Source organism: Melanotaenia boesemani, chromosome 8, assembly GCF_017639745.1.
Source record: "Melanotaenia boesemani isolate fMelBoe1 chromosome 8, fMelBoe1.pri, whole genome shotgun sequence".
NCBI lineage: Eukaryota > Metazoa > Chordata > Actinopteri > Atheriniformes > Melanotaeniidae > Melanotaenia > Melanotaenia boesemani.
Window position 1 is genome coordinate 2,896,863 of NC_055689.1, and position 25,514 is coordinate 2,922,376.

General features: G+C 41.6%; 1 protein-coding gene across 1 annotated transcript; it reads left to right on the forward strand.

Moving 5' to 3' along the window:
• The first annotated feature begins 14,772 nt into the window (after positions 1-14,772).
• On the forward strand, positions 14,773-24,161 carry cahz (carbonic anhydrase). Its single transcript, XM_041991631.1, has 7 exons — positions 14,773-15,016; positions 15,681-15,878; positions 16,974-17,092; positions 17,270-17,362; positions 17,510-17,572; positions 17,676-17,831; positions 23,344-24,161. The coding sequence occupies exons 1-7, from the start codon at positions 14,983-14,985 to the stop codon at positions 23,461-23,463; spliced, it is 783 nt and encodes a 260-aa protein (XP_041847565.1). The 5' UTR covers positions 14,773-14,982; the 3' UTR covers positions 23,464-24,161.
• Positions 24,162-25,514: the final 1,353 nt, after the last annotated feature.

Sequence of the window (25,514 nt, forward strand, 5' to 3'; positions counted from 1 at the left end):
TTTATTGTGATTTCTAAGTTAGGAAAAATGCACAATTACACACTTTCACTCAGAACATCATGACTCACCGGTGTGTTGACGGCGGGGTGCAGTGTAAGCTCTGGTTGGGTCGGTGGTAATGCAGTCACAGGGGTACTGTGGATACTCCACGAAGTAGACAGACCTTCATCAAGAAAGGACGAGGCACCAGGGTCAAGTCCCTCAACTTAATCTGAAAATGCAAAGATCATGAGTCTGATTCACAAACAACGATAACAATACACATAATGTGAACAGTTAGAAATCCTAAATAACAGTTAGCATCAGGTAGGAAACAATTGGATGCTAAGCTAGTAAGAGACGAGATGCCAACTACCAACCTTTCTTTTCATTTGAGTTTACTAGGAAGTTGTGCAAAGACTGAATGGTTGTGTGTTGTGATTTTGTTACAAGTTAGCAGAGCCGGGGGCGTTGCTAGGCATAAAGCTCTACTGGGGCACAGGCCCCCAACCACATAGCCCTCATCTCCAACACACACACACACACACACACACTGCTCTGTGCCACGGCCACATTCCTTTGGAAATACTAATTGAGATATTAATGGGTGTAAGAACATATTTACCAAATATGAACACTTTCAACATGGCAGCAAAAGCATAAACACCATGAGTGTGTCTCAAACCGCACACTTACATGAGTGCACTGGAAGGTAGTGTGTAGTGCGCACTAAGCACTACCTTCTGTAGTGACACTATCGTGAGTTAGTCCTGATCCAAATTGAGCTCTAACGTTTTGCACTTACCGGTAGTGACGTACCAGCTTAGCAGCGCCGCTCCGTTAATATACTTTTATTTTCTTCCAAAATCACGTTAACATACGTGTTTGCATGTCATCATACTTTTATGCTATTAAATGCCTTTTAAAAGGCCTCATTAGTGAAACAAAGAACCGTGGCCTCCACTGTATTAATCTATCTCAGTAGATAACAATAGAAACCATCAGCACACGTTCATGTGTCTTTGCATGTCTCCCCCATACTTGTTAGTATAAAGTGCAATTTAAAACACTAAAAAACAGCTTTTAAATAAGCAAAGATATCTTAACTGAATTAAAGTATTTTACATTATACATGTGTTTTATTGGTGTTTACACTGATACCGTTCACGTCTGGCAACAGGAAACCGATTATACTAGAAACCATCATTTAAAATATGAAATGCAGTAATGAAGACGCTAAAACAGGGATGCAGAAAACATTTTATTTAAACTTTTTATTAAAACATTTCTCTCTTGCCGCCTCCTCTTCTCCACAGCAGCGTCGTAGCCTGCAGGTGGTAAATGCCTCAGTGCCACTGGCTCGGTAGTTTGATGCCACAGTGACCTACGGTGAACACAGAATGGCAGGTTATATAAAAGCAAACATTATTATATATGTACTTTATGGGTACTTTGCAGACGCTTATCTAAAGTGATGTACAATCAGCTACGGCTTCGTCAGCGGTACCATGGAAACGGGCCGGTTCTCTAACCAGCGGTGTTTTCTAATCAGTTTTCAGATCAAGGACCATTTCGTTTACGCCAGAGACCCCGCAGTGCTTAATCTGGAGGTTCAACAATCATGAATAAACATACAGAACCTATAGTATTAATCATTTTTAACACTTATAGCCCATCTACATCCGCGAAATCGGCTATAAAACTGCTAACATTTACGTTGCTAACTCTACTGCAGCCTCCAGCAAATGATCAGATCCATAACTGTCATCAGGGATAGAAGAGATAAGAAGCATGCTGCAATTTATATTAGAATTATGATCAAATAACTTCATACTTACAACAGTTGAAAATACCCTCCGCCTGCATCGGTATCGCTTAGTCGGTGGCTGCCAGCTCTGAAAAACTGGTTGAAAGTCCCTCCCCTTCCGCTACGTCAGCAAGATGGCGTCCGTTTAGTGCGTGTAGTGTCCATCGTTTCCCACTAGATTTTTGGCCGAATTTCGGGCAGCATCCGGGTACTTTCAGTGCACTGAGTTTTTACTGAAATTTCTGTGTCAGCGCACTAAGCACTTAAATGTAGTGTCCGAAGTATAGAAGTGCGCGGTTTGGGACACACCCCATAACAAACGATGGCAGAACTCTTTTCATACACATGCCACAGTAATGGTTATTACCTGGTTTTCAGGGTGATAGTTCAACTTATTCTGAACAGTTGTTTAATTTTTGAGCATTAAAGCGTACTGCCTATTTTTCTATCCCACAAAGTGGTCGATCACTTGTGTAGCGACTATCTGGTCCTATCCTTTTTTAGTCACTCTGGGTGCGGGGGATCCTGGTGATAATGCGCTTCATTAAACCAATGTCCAGACTGAAAGGTAAGTTCGGGTGTGTTCCCATTTATTGAATGAATGAAAATACTGGCTTGAAGTCCAGGAAGGCGGTATGGCTACAGGATGAATAGATGGCCCTGAGGTTATGAAAAGGGTGGAGGTATATCGAGTGGCGGTGGAAAAACGGTAAGAAGCGTCTAGACATAAAGGCGTTTAGAAGTGGTAAAAACCGTGCGACCTCCCAAGCACCCCTGCACTGTCACCTCCATGCCTACATGCACTTCCCCTCCACACCGCCACCAATAGTGGAGGGGAATATAGGTCACCTGTGCCATTCCAAATTTAAACAAACACCACCACCACAATAAACCTGGACCAAACAATAAACAGAAATAATGGCTCCTATAACTTGTCTGTGATTCAGCTTTGAATGAATGAATGAAGGAGATCACAGGATGTGGGGGGAGAGGCAGACTGACTGATGGTAATAGGGAGAGAGCTAACGAGCTTAACACCTTTTTCAACAGGTTTAGCTCTCAGACTCCCCCTGTCTCCTCTGCCCCTACCCCAGCCATCCCACACCTCCCCCCTCTTCCAACTGCTCCACTGCTCTCCCCTCCCCCCCCTACAGTGAGCCCACTGGATCAGACTGGACTTCAACCCATAACACCTCCCCCTGCCCCAACCCCTTCCCCTGGCTTGACTGTAACAGCCTGGCAGGTGAGGAGACAGCTGGAGAGAGTGAACAGACACAAGGCTGCTGGCCCGGACGGTATCAGCCCCAGGATACTGAGGACCTGTGCCAGCCAGCTGTCTGTAGTTCTCCAGCACCTCTTCAATCTGAGCCTCAGCCTGGAGAAGGTGCCACAACTTTGGAAGACCTCCTGCCTGGTTCCTGTTCCTAAGAAGTCATCTCCATCTGGCCTCAGTGATTACCGTCCAGTTGCCCTTACATCACATGTGATGAAGGTGCTGGAGAGGCTGGTGTTGGCCCACCTGAGGCCGCTGGTGAAACCTTCTCTCGACCCTCTGCAGTTTGCCTACCGGCCACGTGTGGGGGTGGATGATGCTGTCATCTATCTGCTGCAGCGAGCTCACTCGCACCTGGATGGTAGTGGAGGCATTGTGAGAGTCACATTCTTTGACTTCTCCAGTGCCTTCAACACCATCCAGCCTTCTTTACTGAGTGGGAAGCTGCGGCTGATGGGTGTCGGCGGGTCCTCTGTCTCCTGGATCGCTGATTACCTGACAGACAGGCCGCAGTTTGTCCGGCTGGGCGGTGTCCTGTCTGATGTGGTGATGAGTGATGTAGGAGCCCCGCAGGGCACTGTGCTCTCTCCATTCCTGTTCACCTTATACACCACAGACTTTCAGTACAACTCAGAGTCATGTCACCTTCAGAAATATTCTGACGACTCTGCAGTTGTTGGGTGTATAAGTGGTGGACGGGAGGAGGAGTACAGGGGGCTGGTGGACGGATTTGTGGAGTGGGCGGGTAAGAATCACCTGCTGCTTAATGTGGACAAGACCAAAGAGATGGTGTTAGACTTCAGGAAGAAGGGATCAGCTCCACAGCCCCTCTGCATCCTGGGTAGTGATGTGGACACGGTTGAGGAATATAAATACCTGGGAGTGACTATTGATAACAGACTGAGCTGGAAGACCAACAGCACAGCTGTGTACAAGAAGGCCTGCAGCAGACTCTACTTCCTGAGGAAGCTGCGGTCGTTCAACGTGTGCAGCAAGATGCTGGAAATCTTTTACCAGTCTGTTGTGGCCGGTGCCCTGTTCTCATCTGTGGTCTGCTGGGGGGGCAGCATTGCAGCCAGTGACACCAACAGACTGAACAAACTGATCAGGAAGGCTGGCTCTGTCATTGGCTGCAGACAGGACACTTTAGAAGCAGTGATGGAGAGGAGGACACTGAACAAACTGTTATCTATCTTGGATAACCCGGACCACCCTCTCCACCCTGTGCTGGACAGACAGCGGAGCTCCTTTTCCAAAAGGCTCAGACAGCTTCGCTGTCTCAAGGACCGCTTCAGGAAATCTTTCCTGCCACACGCAATAAGACTGTTTAACTCATCATCATGGTCTCAGAGATAACAATATGAGTGACTGTTGTAACTGGTGAATCTTTGCACTGACTGGATCAACCTTGCACAGTTAAACTCCTCATCTTCACTACTAATCATTGCACTGGACTATATTATTTGCTGGCTATTCTCACTCTTACTGTGTATAGCTAAATACCTAATTGTATAAGTCTTGTAAATATTGAAATTTTTATACTGTTTTTCATTTTTTTTTTGCTACCTTAAGAAGCACAACTGCTAAATGACTGTACCGCTGCAACACCTAAATTTCCCAGCTTGGGATGAATAAAGTACTTCTATTCTATTCTATTCTATTTAATAAAACCAGGAAGAGTTGTGTCTTGTTTGGATGATCATCTGTTTCAATTCAGCTTTGGTTTGAAGTGACTGGGTCACTTGATTTAGAAGCTATTGGATTTTTTTCTCTCTCTCTTAAGGAATTATTGAAATCTCAATGAATGAATGTATGAAAAACAAAAAATATGTGTTATTTCGCTCTGTTTACATCAGAAGTCCACTTTTCTTTAGTATGAAAATATTGTTTTATGTCCTTTATGAGAATTTCTGTTTGACGGAAAGCCTGTCATTTGTTGATGGTCCCTAAACGAGACGCTAGTCGCTCCAGTGTAAATATCTGTTGAATATCCAACCTACAACTGATCTGACCTCCCTCTTTCTCATCTCTCCTTGCTGCTTCCCTGTCTCTGCTTCAGGTGAAGAATTTCCTGATATCCATGTTTCAGTGAGTAAAAGGTCATTTGGTTTAATTTATTAAAATAATATAAAATTGACTGTTTTTGTGACCTTACGAGACCTCAAACTGTGCTGTGTGATGTGTGTGTGGTTCACCTGCTGCTCGTGCACGGTGACGTGCAGAGACACAATGTGCCCCTGAACTGTTTCCTCTATTTGGAGTTAACGCTCTGGCTACGCGTTTGAGTTGAAATATAAATATTCTCCCATCTGAATTATCTGAATTAATGTATGATAAATATTTATTGTCGAAAATTAATCGCATTTATACTGGGGCACAGCTCATTTATACTGGGGCACATGCCCCAGTAAATGGGGTCTGGTGACACAGATGAGCACAGCTAAAGCTAATGTCAAGTGGAAAAATACTTACCAACAGGATTTATTATGGATTTTCGAAGTGCAGTTGCCGAGTCCAGCCCTCCTTCTCTGCCTTTTGTTTGCTGGTCTGTGGCCATATGTGTCTTCCATGGCATCATTCCACCTCCAAGTACTTCCACTGTTTCCACTACGGCTGTTGTTGTCCCAAATTTTTCTATATTGTCCGTTTAGCTTCTTAAGCTTATCCAACACTGCTCGGATGTCATTTCAAATCCCTCGGCTGCCATCCGCTGAGGTAATTTTTTGTTCACTTTTTTGTTTCTCACTGCTCCATCCAGCTCATTCAGAATCACACTATCACCAACTATAACTAGGAAAGTTTGTAGTTGCACAGCCGACCAGACCTTACTGTTGTTGGCAGACATCTTTTTCCTGTTATCTTTCCAACGTCCAAATACAACGTGCAACTGAACCACAAACTGAACAGCAGCATTGTTTGTTCGAGCGCTTGCTTTTGTCGTGGGCCGTGACATTTTTCTGTCGGCCAATCAATTGATTTTATTGGCTTTACCAGTAGCTCCACCTTAACCATACCATAGAAATTTTCCTATGGACCTACAACTGAAGGGGGTCTATTAATGGTGCAGTATGATTTGGTTGTATGGATCCATTTTATAATGGAAACACACAAAATAGTGTAATGGACTGCACCACCCCAAACCGAACCGCTCAGTGGAAACGCAGCTTATAGTATGGTATGGTATGGTATGGTATGGTATGGTATGGTTAGAGTGCCTCTAGAGAGAGAGTGGCGCCATCTCCGTTCACTGCAATGGTTCAGTTTTTTCACAGCAATGGCGGCGTATGGAGCCCCTCAAAAGTTACCGGAAGTTAGCAAAAGCTAAGCGACGGTCAATGTATTTCAATGGAGCAGATTGTCGGAGCTACACTTCTTCAAGGTAAGATGTTTTAATAGTCATATTTCCATATCAGTTGTGCATCGAAATCAACTTGACAGGAGTAATTAAATATGTTGACGGATTGTCACCGTCTAGATTAATATATTTAGAGATTATAAACCGATAAAAGTTTATGCTAGCACACTGATAGCAACAGATGCCACAGGCTGATGAATGTAAATTCTGTTCGTCAATATAAATTGATCCAAAGCCGTTGATAGCGAGGTTAATGTGTAGGGAGAGCGATTGTAGTTACATTTTTATTTAATTTTAATGTATTTATAAGGCTGTGGAATTATGGACAAAGATATGAAGATGAATACACAGTATTAGATAGCACAATACTCTTAGTATATATGTTTACAATCTTTGCAACTATAAAACCTAACCTGTTAAATGTAACAAACATGTTAACCTTAAGAACTTAACAAAATATACATATACAAAATAAATGGCTGATTGTACTTGAGTGCATTTGCTGCAGTAGACAGCACTCAGTGTGCAGGATGAGAGCAGAGAAGCAGAGAGATGCTTAAGGGAAGTATATCACTCTTCCCTCGTGCAGCATTGTCCTGAAGAACTTTCAGCAGTTCTGGGGTTGTCTGCTGATAACTGGGATACTGTTCTTCTTCACCTTCCTGGTTTGGCCACTTTTAAGTGTTGTTTCCTGTCTTTTTTTTCTACATTCTGCAACCTCAACCATATAAATCTCCCTGTGATGTGTTCTCTGTGTTTAATTTAAAAATATTAAACTTCCCAATGATATGGTCTTTGAAAATGTGTAATGCATTGTTTTAATATGATTACCTCACATATTTTTTTGTTTTCACAGTCCCTGATGGTGGTCAAATGTATCCTGCTGACTTTGGCCATCCATATTTCCCTTCTGTCCCTGTCTTTGGGGAAGCCATACATACGCACGCCTTTCTCTGAGCGATTGGAGCATCCCCATGCAGCACAGCATACCATGGTGAAGACTGTATTCAAGAATAGCAGAGAAAAGAAATGGCTAGACATGCTGATCTAGTCGAGTTTTATGCTATTGTAAAGGAATTCTTTTAGGTATTAAATGCATTTGGAAAACAAAGGGTGTTTGTCTGATTTATTATGTGTATGTAGGGAGTAAGTCTTGGGATAGTTACAAATAGTGATAGAAAGCCATGTATTTTCCATGAATTGAAATCAAAATTTTATTTATTTGCCATGGATTTTCTGTAAGAACACATTATATTGTGAGTCCAGACTTGTGTAGTTATCAGTCTGCCTCAGTCAAAATAAGTCTTAAGACTTAAAAGCAATTCACACAAGTAGATACTAATAAGTAAGAATAGATAACCCATTTATTTGAAATGAATTGGGATCTAAAATTTATTTATTGGATATAGATTTCCTGTAAGAACAGTTATCATTATGCTGTGAGCCTAGATTTATTGTGTAGTCACTTGGTAAATCATTGTCGTCACCTGTTGGTATGCCTCAGTCAAGTCAGAAATATAAAGTAAAAAAAACAGAAAATATTACGATTTACGTTGCTGTTGATGTCATACAGATTTAGTAAACTTAACATGATTCATATCAATGAACACAACTATAAAAATATTGCAAAGCAAAGCCTTCATTGATCATTATTTACCGATTATCGTAGTTTTCTTATTATTTTGTATTGGCCGCCAAGCACTTCCTGGAACTTTTGGAGGCTACATGGACCACGTGATCGGCAAGCGTTTTGAGCTTCCGGTGGCGCCACTCTCTCTCTAGAGGCACTCTAGGTATGGTATGGTATGGTACGGTATGGTATGTATGGTACGGTACGGTATGGTATGAAATGTATGGTATGGTACGGTATGGTATGGTATGGTATGGTATGATATGGTATGGTATGGTATGGTACGGTACGGTATTGTACGGTACAGTATGTTATGGTATGTATGGTACGGTACGGTATGGTATGTATGGTACGGTATGGTATGTATGGTATGGTATGGTACGGTATGTTATGGTATGGATGGTATGGTATGGTATGGTATGGTATGGTATGGTATGGTATGGTACGGTACGGTATATATGGTATGGTACGGTACGGTATGTCATGGTATGTATGGTTCGGTACAGTATGGTATGTGTGGTACAGTACAGTACAGTATGGTATGTATAGTAAGGTACGGTACGGTATGGTATGTATGGTATGGTACGGTATGGTATGAAATGTATGGTATGGTACGGTACAGTATGTTATGGTATGTATGGTACGGTACGGTATGTTTATGTATGGTACGGTATGGTATGTATGGTATGGTATGGTACGGTATGTTATGGTATGGATGGTATGGTATGGTATGGTATGGTATGGTACGGTACGGTATATATGGTATGGTACGGTACGGTATGTCATGGTATGTATGGTTCGGTACAGTATGGTATGTGTGGTACAGTACAGTACAGTATGGTATGTATAGTAAGGTACGGTACGGTATGGTATGTATGGTATGGTACGGTATGGTATGAAATGTATGGTATGGTACGGTATGGTATGGTATGGTATGGTATGATATGGTATGGTATGGTATGGTACGGTACGGTATTGTACGGTACAGTATGTTATGGTATGTATGGTACGGTACGGTATGGTATGTATGGTACGGTATGGTATGTATGGTATGGTATGGTACGGTATGTTATGGTATGGATGGTTCGGTACAGTATGGTATGTGTGGTACGGTACAGTACAGTATGGTATGTATAGTACGGTACGGTATGTTATGTATGGTATGGTATGGTATGGTATGGTATGTATGGTATGGTACGGTATGGTAGGTATAGTACAGTACGGTACGGTACGGTATGGTATGGTACGGTATGGTATGTATGGTATGGTACAGTATGGTATGGTATGTATGGTACGGTATGGTATGGTATGTATGGTATGGTATGGTATGGTATGTATGGTATGGTACGGTATGGTACGGTACGGTACGGTATGGTAGGTATAGTACAGTACGGTATGGTATGGTATGTATGGTATGGTACAGTATGGTATGGTGTGTATGGTATGGTACGGTATGGTATGGTATGGTACAGTATGGTACGGTACGGTATGGTAGGTATAGTACGGTACGGTATGGTATGGTATGTATGGTACGGTATGGTATGGTATGTATGGTATGGTACGGTATGGTATGCATGGTACGGTATAGCTTTGTTTCCATTGAGCGGTTCTGTTCGGGCCGGTACGGTGCTATTTTGTGTGTTTCCATTATAAAATGGGTCCATACAACCGAACCATACCGCACCATTTCAGGACCTCCTTCTGTTGTAGGTCCATAGGAATGGTACATATGGTACGGTTAAGTCGGAAGTACTGGCAACACCGATGAAATCTATTGATTGGCAGACAGAAAAACGTCACTGTCCACGACAAAAGCAGGCGCAACACAAACAAGGCTGCTGTTCAGTTTGTGGTTCAGTTGCACATTGTGTTTGGGCGTCTGCAAGATACTAGAAAAAGGATGCCTGCAAGTAACAGTAAGGTCTGGTCGGCTCTGGAACTACAAACTTTCCTGGCTATAGTTGGCAATAGTGTGATTCAGAATAAGCTGGATGGAGCAGTGAGAAACGAAAAAGTCTACAAAGAGATTTCTCAGCGGATGGCTGCCGAGGGATTCGAAAGGACATCCGAGCAATGTCGGGTAAAGCTTAAGAAGCTAAAAGGACAATATAAAAAACTTAAGGATGACAACAGCCTTAGTGGAAACAGCCGAAGTACTTGGAGGTGGTACGACGCCATGGACAACATTTATGGCCACAGACCAGCAAACAAAGGCAGAGAGGGAGGGCTGGACTCGGCAACTGCACTTCTAGACTCCATAATAGATCCTCATGGTAAGAATTTTTCCACTTGGGATGAGCTTAACTATGCTAACTAGTTAGAAAATTACAACAAACAACCAGTCAGTCTTCGCACAACTTCTTTGTAAATTCAGGTGAAATGAAAGGCTCGTAGTTAGAATGCTAGCATAACTTAGCATTCTGTTGTTTCCTGCCTGATGCTAACAGCTATTTACGATCGCTAACTGTTCACATCCTGTGTATTATTCTCGTTGTTTGTGAATCAAACTCGTGATATTTTCATTTTCAGATTTAGTGGAGGGACTTGACACCAATGCCTCGTCCTTTCTGGACGAGGGTCCATCCTCTTCGTCAAGTAGCCCCAGTACCCCGGTAATTACGTCACCACAAACCCAACCAGAGATGACACCCACTGCACTCCGGCGTCAACACACCGGTAAGTCATCATGTTCTGAATAAAAGTTGTGATTATGCATTTCTCCAAACTTAGAAATGACATTAAGCAGTAAACACGCTTCCTCTGCAGTTTATTTGCATTATGAAATCCAAAATCATAATTGTAAATAATCTTTATATATTGCTGTTCTATTTTCTTAATGTGTTTTGATTTTCTCTTTTTATATTTTTTATTTGCGTTTGTGTGTAGATTTGCCTTATTTTTTCTGTTCTTTTCCGTTTATCTGATTGCTGCTGTGATTTATAAAGTATCTTTTTAGCTATGATCGCAGTCTGACCTTATCTTAACTAATGTATAATCACCCAGTTTTTTTTTTTTTGTTTTTTTTTACTGTTGATTAAAACCCACTATTCTGGTCTTTTGCATATTCCAGTTGATAGAAGATGGTCGCAGCTGGATGTGCGTGCAGTCATGGAGGAGATGTGGGCTGCAGATAAAAGGCAGCTAGAGAGAATGGACAGCCTTTCTGAGCGTCAGTTTCAGGCACTGCGTCTGGACGCCCAGGAAGCGAGGCAACAGGAGAGAGAACTTACACGGCAGCAGATGGAGCAGTCAGCTACCCTCAACCAGGCCTTCCTTGGTGTCCTTGCGCAACTTATTCAAAATTGCTGGGAGGCAGTCGTGACCTCATGCCCAAGCAATAGCGAGAAAGCAACAGAAAACCTTTAGTTTAGTTTAGCTTCTATTTATGTTTTTATTTTATTGTTTTTAATAAAGGTGGTCTATCTAGTACATTTTTTGTGCATTTCTTATTTCTAATAAGTAAAATATGTAATCTGTTTTTTGTCTAGGTTCTGTGTAATTATTCCAGTTTATTATTATCCAAGTTATTAAAGAAAGATTTTAGTACCCTGTAGCAGTTACCCTGTAATAAAAAAAACACGAGGAAATGAACAAGGTAACAGAATTTATTAAGGCAAACGATCACTTAACAAAATCTGTAGAGGCCATGGGAGTGTCTGCTTATATGTAACATTGAAAAAACTTGTTAAGTGTTGAGGTGGCGCATCAAAGCCTCACATACTTCACTCCCCTCTTCTTCAGCATCCCGAGCTATTAGAAGTACTGGCTCTTCTGCAGACATATCCAAATCATGCTGGTAGTCTTCTCCATGACTTTCACAAAGATTGTGAAGAGCACAGCAAGTAAGCGCTCTTTAAAAGACATCGCCACCGACCATGGAATCCCAGCCTTTTCTGTTGAAGTAGTCGTGTGGTATTCTTGTGGTGCTATTATTGGTATGTGTGAGCCATCAATAGCACCAACACACTGTGGAAGGCCCCACCTTTTCTCAAAGTATTCAGCCATGTCTTCAAGCTTTTCCCGGTCTGGAAAACAAATCATTTCAGGAACTAACAATGTGCAGGCAGCCTTACAGAAGTGCTGCACACACGACACACTGATGATTTACTGACACCAAAAAGATGACCCATACTTCTGTATTCACTGTTGGTTGCCAGCTTTCACAGTGCAATGGCAACTCTTTTCCTCAGGGGTAAACAGGTTCTGAAGTTGGTGTTTTTCACTGGACGTAGCCGTGCACAAAGGTATGAAAATGTTTCCTCAGACATTCGGAAATTGCGGACCCACTGCATGTGTGTGAACCCCGGGACTGTCACATCCCACCATTCATTGGCCCGGCTGAAAGCCAAATGACTGGTCGGCGGCGCTGCTTCAACAAAAGAAGAAGCATCTAAAGAATAAAAAGAAAAGAAAAAGAAACACAACTTAATACACTATTAAGTCAATGTAATACAACTGTTAGGGTTCCTGTCTGTCTCCCCTGTGTATATGTGTTCCCAGATTATCCTAGTGTGTGCGTCTGGCTCCCTCTGTCTTGTGCGTCATGTTTGTTTCCTACCTGGAGAGTTCAGCAGCAGCATCAGCAATCATCTCACCTGGGCAGACCATCACACCAGAACCTCATCCTCTCATCACCACCACAGTATTTAAACACCGGGCTTTTCTCCACTCCTCGCCGGATCCTCCAGTTACCCATCTGGTATATTGTGGCCTTTCTAGTGTCTCTGTTGAAACCAGTTTCGTGTTTAATAACTTGATTCCTGTGTCTAGACTCCTGGTGTCTTGGATCCTGCCTGTCCCGTCTACCTGCCAACCTCCTGGACTGCTTTCCCCTGTTCTGATCAACTTCCTCGTCTCTGGCTCCAACCAACCTCACGTCTGACTCTGCCTGCTCGTCCAGTCTGCAGTTTACCACTCTGGTCCTTGGATTTGAAACACGGATTCCTGTTCATTTCACGTCTGCATTAAAATCCTTTTACTTAATCATCCTCTGCCTCCCGGCTATTCAGTGTCTGCACTTTGGGTCCAGAAACCGTCACCTGTCTGGTCCAACGTAACAACAACATAATATTCCTTACAAAAAAAGGGCATGTATAAAGGGGAGCAACATAAATAAGGAAATATGCGATTTAACATAGATATATATGAAACCTGTATCTTGTTAAATCATGTATATCCTTTCCCTCTTATATGTTTTCTATTTTTTTTTTTTGTCGAATTTCCTTATTTTTGTTATGTTTTCATAAACACAAGAAGTAAACAAAAGACTACAGAATTGAAAACGGAGTTCTATTCTATTCTATTCTATTCTACAGTCATTTAGCAGACACTTTTATCCAAAGCAACTCACATCTGAGAGTAAGAACAACACAAGCATGAATTCAAACAAGATTGGACATCATCATTAAATAGTAGTCAGACTGCTGTGAGTCCAGTTGGACCAGGTGCTGCCATATAGTGCTAGAGGCAGTGCATATAATTTATTTTTTTTTAAGTTTTTTGTACGTCATTTTGTTTAAATACAACATCACGATTTCATCAAACAATGTCATCTTGGGCATAAGTGCACACAGCTTATTCAGTACTTGGTTGAGCCACAGAGCTGGACAAATCTTTCTAACTCATTACATTACAGTGCAGTTCATATTTAAGCATGTAATATCTTTTCGGGTACAGAGGTTATTTTGTACAAGTTAGTAAACATATGAGTACAACTACATGACATACATGATAACATAGCATGAAGTCGCTTACCCTGTGACGCCTCTGTCTTTGTCTTTGCCGCACAACGGCGTATCTCTCGTTCCACCGTAAGACCCAAGCCAGAAGTTTTCTTCTCTTTTCGGCTGTGTTTCTCTTTGCCGCCCGCAATCTTCTCTCGTACAATGCGGCTTATGATGTTTGTGCAAAGAACCACAAGCTAAGCAGAACAAAAACAAGTTGCTGAATGGCCTCCATTGTTGTTTGTTCAGTAGCGTCTCGTTTGCTGTCGTCGCGCTAGAATGATGCCACACTAGACATTTGGTCTAAACAGCGCCACCCAGTGGCAGTCCGACTTGCAGTGGAAACGCTCACCAGAATTGGCTGGACCATTCAATAATGTACCGGACTGTACCGGCCCGAACCGAACCGCTCAGTGGAAACGAGGAATATGGTATGCTGAAAATGGTTGAAGAATGAGGCTCAGTGTTTATTTCAGGAATATATTTTAGTCCTGAAGGAATCTTATATTTGTATTAAATCAACGACAATCTGAACATTTTACGTCTGACCTAGTGAGACTGATTTTTTTGCTGTGGCATTGTGTGTGTGTGTGTGTGTATGTGTGTGTGTGTGTGTGTGTGTGTGTGTGTGTGTGTGTGTGTGTGTGTGTGTGTGTGTGTGTGTGTGTAAGAGAGAGAAGGGGGGGGGGGGGGGGGGGGAAGCTTTTGAACGTATTGTTTTGGGAGAAGATGGAGAATAATCATCAGAGTGGGGGTTGGGACTGCGGCCATCAGACAAGCTCAGAACGGCCCTGCGAACAGCGTGCACGGTGTGTTCCTCCAGCTTCCAGACAGCAGAGATCAGAAGAGGCTGACAGGAGATGAGAAGAAAATATGAACTCCAGGATATTGCCAAAAAGTCCTCACAAGAGCGGGAAATATTCATCATGTAAGAACCGAGATCAGGGCGACGTGCGAGCATGTACACGACACATGAGCGTGGATGGTGCGCGCACCACAGAGGAAACATAAAACGACGCATTGAGGTGAGGAGGAGGAGGGGAGAGAAAGATGCCACCGCCGTCTGTTGGGAAGGCTGGATCGAAACCATCAGTGAGACTATATAAAGGTCTGAACGGACGACCCTCACCAGACCGTCATCAGATGCGCGTGCATCATCCGTCTTGGATTAGTCAGTGTTTTCTGTGAGCAGGGACGCAAACAGCGGGAGCAGCCATGTCTCATGGATGGGGATATGGACCGGATAACGGTAAGAAGGATCTCCCAGCATCCAGCTGCTGGATCCTCTGACAGCCTCAGCTGAACTTTTTCAGAGAAATATTAATAATTAATAGTGTTTGATTTGGGTCCTGATAGAACTTCAGCATGAGGGAAACTTTTCTGACAAGTCATATCTGCAGAGGAGCAGATTCTCTTCAGGTTGAAAAGCAAGCAGGAAACAATAAGTGGCTGCAACCAGCATCATTTACCTGAAGCTTTAAACTCATTTTACAATCAGTTCTTATCATCTTAGAAAGGAAAAAGGCATCTTCTTTTCAGAACTAAAAGTCTTTCAGATGAGTAGTGGGATATCTTCAAACACCAAGGAAAACCAACCAGCTGCCTTTATCCAAGATTCACATGACCTGGTGACTGCGAATCTACACCAACAGTTTTTATAACAAACACTTTTCAGCTCAGGAATCACTGGAAAAGGATGATAATGGGTTTCATTAGACAGAAGTTAACCAACTTTTTCAACGCTCTTCATAACGAGACCTGCAGTGGTAATAAAATACAAACACGGGCTAAAAAGAAGCCTGTTTTTACTTTAGTTTTTCCAGTTTTATCAAGAACTGATAAAAACTGAACATGACACTGATGTGAGACAAAAGGCTGTTGATCTGAACACCTCCTTCTTTTTAAATGTCAAGGACCTGACAAGTGGGCAGAAAATTACCCTGTGGCTAATGGGCCCAGACAGTCTCCCATCAACATCGTCCCCAAAGAGGCCCAGTATGACCCGTCACTGAAAGCGCTGAAGTTCAAGTACGACCCGTCCAACGCCAAAGGCATCCTCAACAACGGCCACTCCTTCCAGGTGGACTTTGTGGACGACACCGACAGCTCCAGTAAGTGTTGCTTTATTTTTGACACACATCATCAGTATTCATACACATCTGTAATCTTTTTTTTTTTTTTTTTCCCCCAAATTTAATAAATTATCTTGTATCTCCTTACATGGTGTTACAGAATGATAAATGACAGGCTGTAGAGAAAGAAAAGGTCCTGAAAAGAAAGCATTCACTCTTTTGTGACAGACGTTAGTTCTGTTTTATGTGTTTGCAGTAAAAATGAAGATTTGGACGTTTATCTGTGTGTCATGTTTCTGCCTCCACCCCTGCTGTGTGTCTGAACACAGATAAGACAACATAACGGTGACCCTGCTGATATGAATGTTATCGTTCCTGTTTCTTTATCTGGAGGCTGACAGACATATGCAGCATATATACAGAAATATTTTATTTTAATATAAATCTTTAATCACAGTTTAATTGTATGATTTTCTGCAATTAATCACATCTTTACACACAGACTGCTTTCTAAGAGCAGTGTTCCCTTCACCCAGTAGCAGTTAAAATATTTCTTGTATATCTCAACTAAAGCATTTATGACATAAAGTAAAACAAATAGATGACAAAGACTAATGAAAATTTTAGGATTTTTTTTATTAAAAGGGTAACAGATCAGCATTGTGAACCTGAACAGAGGGAACTTTATCTGACAAATTTCAGTCATCAAGTGTGTTTTCTTGCTGGAACAGACAAAAAGCAGGATCAGAGTCTCAGAGATTCTAGATTGTGATGAAAAATGTGTTTAACTACTTTTTAAAACTTTAAATCTTAATGTAAAATAAATCTTTAATAACAGAAAATTTGGGCCTTTGCACTTTCTGTAAGTCCTCTGAGGAGGTTCCTGTTACCAGGTATGAGCATTAGGGAGGGAGTACAGATTAAATAAATTCAGGCACGATCGTAACTGATGGAGATACACAGAGTCCAGCACACACTCGTACAGGTTTTTCTCTCAAAGCAGAAAACATCCCAACCATCCCAGTTCATATATATTCCCAGCACACTGCAACTGACTGGGAGATGATCTCAGACCCGGAAGTTCGTCTCACCCTCCGTGTTTCTGCTCTGATGATGTTGTGTTTTCCATCCCAGCCCTGACTGGAGGTCCCATTTCTGGAACGTACCGTCTGAGGCAGTTTCATTTCCACTGGGGAGGCGGTGACGACAGAGGCTCTGAGCACACCGTCAATGGCATCAAGTTCCCGTGTGAGGTACTGAAGTCAATTCTGGAAAAGATGTAGTATAGAAAACATCACCCAAGGTCCATGTCGTTTCCCAGAGAACACCCTGCCTGGGGATATATTTTAATACAAGAATTTTCACATATGAATCAGGAAGTGATGATATCCTGCTGTCATACAACACAATCAACCTCCTTTTTCTCACAGCTTCACCTGGTGCACTGGAACACCAAATATCCCAGCTTTGGAGAGGCTGCTGATAAGCCTGATGGGCTCGCTGTGGTCGGGGTCTTCCTCAAGGTGAGCTACCAGTGAGCTGCCACCCTGCAGACCAACCTGCTTCATGGCTTCATTCCCTTCAGTTTATCGAGACAGAAGACAAAAAGAAAAGAAAACATTAAGAAATGAGAAAAGTTCCTCATGTGATGTGTGTCTGTTTGGATTCAGATCGGTGCTGCGAACCCCCGACTTCAGAAAGTTCTGGATGCCCTGGATGCCATTAAGACTAAGGTACAAACACAGAAATGCATTTCCATGACGAACAGTTTATGATTTTAGGAAATGGAAACGCAGTGATGTTTTCTGTACATCTTCTCTCCCCCGACACCTGCAGGGAAAGCAGACCACTTTTGCTAACTTTGATTCCAAGACTCTTCTTCCTGGCTGTCTGGATTATTGGACCTATGAGGGTTCCTTGACCACCCCACCCCTCCTGGAGAGTGTCACCTGGATTGTTCTGAAGGAGCCAATAAGCGTCAGCCCTGCACAGGTAGTTAACTTAGTTGGCCTCTAAACTTAACAACAACCTGAATTAGTAAGAGGAAACAAATAGTTTTTAGTATAGTAAAACAATAAAAGGCTTTTCCTCCGGTTCAGGATGTGAGAACATGTAGGACTTGGCAAGTCCTGAATATAACCATTGATGTCCAGATCATTAAGTATATGTTTGTCAGCAGGTTAAGTCTTGAAGATCTTAAAATCCCCCCAATATTTGTAGCTTCTGGGGGGATTTCCACATTTCCTGTTGGATGAGAAGGCCTAGCTCCCAGTCTCCACTCTAACTCATCCCCAAGGTGTTCTGTTGGATTACGGCAGTGTTTCCCTATCCAGGTCCTCGGGACCCCTGCCCTGCATGTTTTAGATGTTAAACCCAACTTTAACACCTGAATTAAATGAATGGCTGCAAAGATCTGGATGAGGAAGTTCATTCATTTGAATCAGGTGTGTTGGAGTAGGAACACGTCTAAGACATGCTGGGCAGGGGGTCCTGAGTAAGAATTTGGGAAACACTGGATTAAGGTCAGAACTCTGTTCAGGTTAAGTCAAGTTCATGTGAACTGAATAGTTTGGAGTGTTCTTAATGCTTGTGGTAATCTGGTGTATTTTAGATGGAATAAAAAATGAAGGTTTGGTCTGCATTGAGCAGCAAGATGAAGCTCCACATACATGTAATCTGGACTAGAGAAACCCAAACAACCAGCTGGACTAAATCTGGACAATCCATTAGAGAAGCTTCAGTTAAAGTCATGTTTGGTGAATTTACTGCTGATTTCTACAGAATTCAATAGTTCATTATCTACTGAGAAGTCAGGAACTTTACAGAAACAATTCAACACACTGACATTCTTCATCTGGAGCAAGTTCAGGATTGAAGGCGCTACAGTGTTAATCCAGGTTAAACATGAAGCTGCGGTCCAGGGTGGAGCTGATCCACTCAGCAGATCTGGTCATCTCTAGATGCTGCTTTGCTTCATGTGAAACAAAACCCTAACAGCTCAACATGTTGTGGCTCACAACACAAGATCCCAATCCCAGCTCAGGAGCTCTGATTGGCTCCCACAGGACCTAATGTTTACACTGCTGCTTTCTGGCAAACTCACTCCTGGTTGCATCAGCTCAGTCAGAAGGTCAGACCATCCCAGACTGAGTTTCCATGTCCATCCTAGTGCTTCTGTAGGCAATATGAAAGTAGGTTTGTCCAGTGGAGGGACAATAATAATAATAATAATAATAATAATAATAATAATAATAATAATAATAATAATAATCACAATAGTGTTTATCTATGGGCACATTTCATGACATCTAAGGGCATCTTACAGTCATAAAAAAAACAAATAAAAGGCTTGGGGGGAGGGGGAGGGGGGGTGGGGTGGAACAACCCAGATGCCCCTTCAGGTGATTGACAGGTCAGTGTAGGAGGAGGACAGAAACATCTTTCCAGACCTGCATGAAACACCAGTATCACAGCACTAGTCTAAAGTCAATTTTAGACTAGTTTCCTAATTATTCATCATTTAAATATATTCACATTTAGTTGCACGGCTCTAGAAGAGATTTTGTCCCTGTGCAAGTACAAATACTATAATATAGTAGTACCTTACATATTATGTAAGGTAATTAACCTGATATTAGCATGAAGTTATGTAGCAGTGCTAATTTAGAAATGCTAACACTAGATTAGTTTTAAGATAACATATGGAAACTATGTCATATTTACTTTTCAGTGAGTGTATTCAGGGACTACGCATCAACTCAGTTACTCAAGATTTTTACATTAGAGCTGCAAAATAAACTATAAAGATGCTCAGAGAGATCCTCAGTATCCACCTTACTTAGTGCTAACTAAGCTAACGCTACATGATCCAGTTTCATTTAGAAGGCTAGCACAGCTGCTAGCTGGTTTTAAAGTGTCTACAGCATGAAAATATGAAGAAATAGATCCTGTAACCAGTCTGGTTCAGTAGAGGAAGATATAAGGATGAAGAGAAAGGGAGATATTTCTGGCTTTTTAATGAAGAGGAAAGCTCATCACATCATGTGATGAAGGCACTTTCAAAGCTCTTCACAGACTGGATAACTTCAGGGTTTTTGCTTGGGATCAAACTATGACATGAGATAAAATTAAAAAATTACAATTATCTTCTAATTCCTCAACACTTTTTAATTTTTTTCAAAAAACAATGTTACATTTATTTAACCTTTATTTACCCAGATAAGAATCCAATGAGACCATAATCTCTTTCATAAGGGTGACCTGGCCAAGAGGCACACGTCAGTATAAAACACCCAGTAAAACTATGAAATTTAAATTTGATACACAGACATAATCAGGCGATAAGAACAAGTTAAAAATGAAAAACATGAGTACTTCCCAATGCTCTCACATTGTTTTTCATGACACAAGGATCCAGTCTAAAAGCTGGTTTGTAGTTCAGTTTGCTGATGGTGCATTCAGGTGCTGCTGTGAGGAGTTTGCTTCTGTGGTGTACGAGCACCAGTCAGCCTGTGTGATGTGCAGCCCAGAAGCCTGGCTTCATCTCGCTGACGTCTCCTACAGGCTGAGCACTGAAGAAGAGCTGCTCAGTGTGTGTGGAAGTGGGCTGTAGTGTTAAGTACATTTCTTTCTGTCCATAAAATGTTCTGCTGGTAATTTAGGATTTAGGATTTCTTACCTGATAATGATTCGTTTTAGCAGAATAACAATGTGAAACATTATTTTTGTTCTTTTGAGGTTTATTTATCTTAGCTTGATAACACGTTCATTGTGTCAGAAAACAGAGAAATATTTATTGTTCAGATTATGACTGAAAAACATGATTGAAGCAAAACATTGCTGTTAAACAAACCCCGAACTGTCTACATGCAGAGAAAACGTTATTTTTCTGTGGTAAGTTGTATCACTACAAGTTAGTTTTGTTGTAGTAATCTGGTACTAGTTTATGAAATGTAACTGTTTTGTTGCCCCAAACAAAGAGGAAAGAGAAAGACTGGAAATGGCTGACTGTTGACACGCCAGACGGACAGGAACAATCAGCAAAATGCATAATGAACTTCAGTGATGAGAAGTATCTGTCAGAATGAAGAAGCGCCTGCAGACTCAGCTGAATCCGCTGATCTGAGAAAATTTAATGAACATGTTGCTGTAGCGACAGAGTCTTTTCATGAGATCATTAACCCTTAAAACTCCACCAGATCTCCAGAGCCCCGAGCGCCATCAGTGAGTGTCTCAGGAGCGGCAGTGTACAGCTCTGTGGGGTAAACTGTGATGGAAAATTACCCCATAGCTGATCTACGGAGGTTTTCCAGGCATTTCTATCCCATCCAGGAGGTTTACAATCCAGCCACTAAATGTAGTTTTATTCAGAGACTCTATCTGGTAAATCCACAATGATCCATGATAACAGCATTATTTATCACATTTCACCATAAAAACATCACCATCACTACTATGTTGCTAAGAGACCTCTATTTAGACCTGGACATGATGATGAAGCCACTTCCTGTCAGACTTTCCACCAATCAGAGAGCTTAGATTGACGGTAACGTCCAATCAGGAGCAGCCAAAGATCAACCAGTGAGCAGAAAGTTCTATGTGTGTGTGAAAAGAAGAAAAATAATGCTCCTCTATGGCTGGAATAAAGCCAAGAAGACGTTTCTGATGCACGGTGGCGCCACAAAGCAGCTGAGCTGGAGTTGGTTTAGTGAGGATAGCAGGTAAATAGTAGCAGGAATAACTGGAAATGAGGAAAAAGTGGAAACATGGAAATAGTTTCTGTTGTGTGTTTGTTTCAATAACAATATTTTTTCTCCTGAAAGCCAAGACTTGAGAGAACGATGAGATGAGAAAAGGTTTGGTCACTGTTGGTCTGTGTGTTATTTCTACAAAGTTCTGTTAGTAATAAATTCTGTTTTCTTCTTCTGGTCGGCCTTTATGCTGCTATATCTATTCATACATTCATTTTACATCATTTTACCTCCCAGTCTGACAGCTGAGAAACTTCATGTCTGATGCTGACTGGGATTAGAAGGATTATAGTTTTAAGGATTAATTAAACCCTCTGATGTGTTTGCTTCTGGTTTTATGTTTATTTGTAAATATAATCATAAAGAAAGCATTATAAAGAGATTTTTACTTCTATCCTTCATGAGTACTCAGAACTGTGTTGGTAAGCAGACTTCTCTACTGTGGACACAGATCTGGTGTCATGGTGAAGAACTCCTCAGAACCTCCCAGGAGCTTCAGTTGTTTGGACCCCAGCAGCGTACACAAGAGATGGGAAAGCACCTCATGCATAAAACTGTAGCAAAGCAAACTACAGGTGGCCCTGCGTGCAAAAGTAAAATGCGGCGCACTTCAACTTTCAAATTTACACATTACGCACACACATCCCACACCTGTTTCTGTTTATCAATCAGAATCAGTGGTCGCATGTTCTGCAGGTGCAGAGGGACGCCATCACCGCCATTAACCAGGTGGCCAAGGAATGGAAACTGTCTTGATGGAAATTGGGACAACAATTACAAGCGTTGCATAACTTCTAGTCCCACAGTCTGTCCCACTCTGCTGGATCTCTGAATAAGTGACCAAAACTTATTCGCGTCTTCTTTTACTGTTTAATGTTGGCAGCAGACTCTCCACCTCATCTCCTTGATTTTATTCTGGACCGTTGGTGTCACAGTTTCCCCTTTTCCCATGTTTTGTGCCGTGGTCAGAGTCATGGTAGGAATATTCTCCCACCAAGTTTCGTTTTTATAAATCCCAAAAGTTGACTATATTTGGCGTACGCTGGTTTTTGTACTACGCCAGCATCATGCATGAGGCCCCTGGTCTTTGATGTCAAACATCATGTCTGGGTCCTGCTAGGTTTGTTAGCTAATGAGCTCGGCTGTAAAGACCCATTTATGCTCCCTTACATACGTAAATAGCGACGTCCGTTTCAAACGTTGTCATATTCTCATACTTCCATGTGTGTTTTGCGTTGCCATGGTTGTTAAGTCGTTTCCTCCACTAGTGGGCAGCACTGAGTTCAGAGTTCACTCCCAAGCCGGCGTCGTTTTCAAACACCGCCTGCCGTTGGTAATGCGTCACTAAAAAGTTTTTTCTAACCGCCCTTAACACTCGCATATAGTCTTTCTTCAGAAATCTGCACAATTTCTACAGTTGTCCTCGTCTTCACTGTTCTTCTGCTTTTTTGTTTCCTTCCTGATTCACTTCTTCTTCTCTGGTTTGTTTCTTTCGTTGGTCACATATCAGCTGTTCTGCTCACACTGTCCCCATGATTTCTGGTGGTATTGCTCCGACTTCTGCGTCAAGTATGGATAGCTGAGCTTCCTGAAAACGTACCAAATTACATACGTGACCGATGCAGGAGATGGACAAAACTGTTTGTCTGTGTGTCCGTCTTCTGCGTTGAGCGTAAATGGGCCTTTAGAGTAAACAATATGATCAAACGTATGATTCATTTTAGTTTAACTTCCTTTTGTACCTTCCTCATCAGATGGCCAAGTTTCGAAGTCTCCTCTTCACCGGAGAAGAAGAGACTCCATGCTGCATGGTGGACAACTACCGGCCTGCTCAGCTCCTCAAAGGTCGTCAGGTCCGTGCGTCCTTCAAATAAACCACCTTCGTCTTCTCAGCTTCATCATCCGTTGACTGACCACTTCCTGTGTTGAACATTGTTATCCACAGTCTTCTTCTTTTTTGTTGTCTAATTTTAGCCTTGTTAGAGAGCAGCTACTAACATTTTTCTTCTTTTTTTTTGGGCTTGGTTTTCTAATCTGTGCTCATTGTCACCTAAATCTTTCCTAAATCCAACCTTTTAACAGAGAGAATTAGCAGAGAGAAAATTAGTTTAGACCCAGTACTTGTCTACGCAACACTGGGAGCCACAGATGCTCTTAAAGAACTTTGCTAAAACCCCTGATCGTTTGTAGGTTTGTCTGTTGGTAAAACCCCATAAATCTTTTCTCTGTTTTTATTCCCTCCATTTTGGATGTAAATGTGTTGAAGCCAACATGGATTCATGCAGCAGTGTTTATCAGCGTCTGTGGATTTTTAAAGTAAAACCAGAGCAGCTCATCACCTCAGTGCATTAAAGGCAGAACTACAGAGCACAACTAATCCTTGTCTTTATTACTAGGATTAGGATTTATTATTCAGTAGAACTAAAGACCAGAGCTTCTTAACTTTCTAGTTTTTATGAGAAATGTAAATCTTTCAGGGTGTGAAACAAATGAAGCCGTCTCTCATCCCTGCTGTGATGCTACATTATTGACGTCAATGGAAAAAAATGTGTTAATAAAATCTCTTATCTTACAAATGCTTCAAGTTGTCCTTTCATATAACTTATTTGTTTTCTTATTTATCTATAAATTCATTTCATTTTTCAAGCAAACGAAAGTCATTACAAACATAAATCTCAAACATTTGATTGTAAAGAAGCAGAAAGAAGAAAAAATCTCACACATTAATTAACCCAACATGTGATAATATTCAACTAAGACATGCTGCTGATTTCCAACAGATACTTTATTTACAATCCACACATCACCAGAGATTTGTTATCATAGCAGCTTTAGTCATTTTAATAAACACAATATTTATTTAGCTTCTGTAGTCGTTTTTCCACATAAACTGACTCCAGACAGAAACTCGACAGTCCAACACTTTTCAGTTTTATATAAATTACACATCCTTTTAAGTTGCTTTTTTTTTAAGCTTTATTACCTGCAGAACACTGTAATCAACTAGATAATTAAATCTTAATGGGACGGTGTGGCTCAGCGGGTAGAGTGGTCGTCTTGTAGCCTAAGGGTTGTTGGTTCGATCCTCTGTCTGTCGAGCTTATGCCGAGGTGTCCCTGAGCAAGACACCGAACCCCTACTTGCTCCTGATGGGTCGTGGTTGAGCGCCTTGCATGGCAGCTTCCACCATCAGTGTGTGAATGTGTGTGTGAATGTGTGTGTGAATGGGTGAAGGTGATGTATGTTGTAAAGTGCTTTGGGTGTCATTCCAGGTACAGTAAAGCTATATAACTACGGACCATTTACCATTTAATAATTTAAAATAAATAATATATTGGATAGATCTCTATATCTGCCTCTAATGATTCCTATTGATCTTTTTTGTAAAATGAAACTGGATTAATGGATGTTTTATATGTTGTTCTCTGTATTTCTAACACAAGAAGTCAGATGTGAAACAACGAAAGCTTTCTATAATAGATATAAAGCTTTATTTTCCACTGAATTCTTTACTTTCTGTAGCACAGCGATTGTTTTTGCTACTTTCATTCTTTAAAAATTTAGTGACTTCCATCATATATTTCCATCAATCATAAAACCCTAAAACTTTATTTCTCCTATTCTGAAAATTCTAATGCCTTACTGAAATGCACATTTGAGCTGCTGACAAAGGGAAAAGATCAGCGATCAGACATCCATGATGAACCTCCCCCACAGTTTTCTGTTGAATGGATGTCATGATCACGGTTTCTGTTCCTGGTTTACCGTCATGTTTTTATGGGTTTTTATGTTCATGGTCATGTTTAGCTCTGTGTTGCTTTTTGGCTTCTGCTCATTCTTTCACCTGCTCGGATTAGCTGATTTACTCCACCTGTTCCTGATTAGTCTCTCAGTGTATTTATATCCCTTGATTTTCACTTTCCTT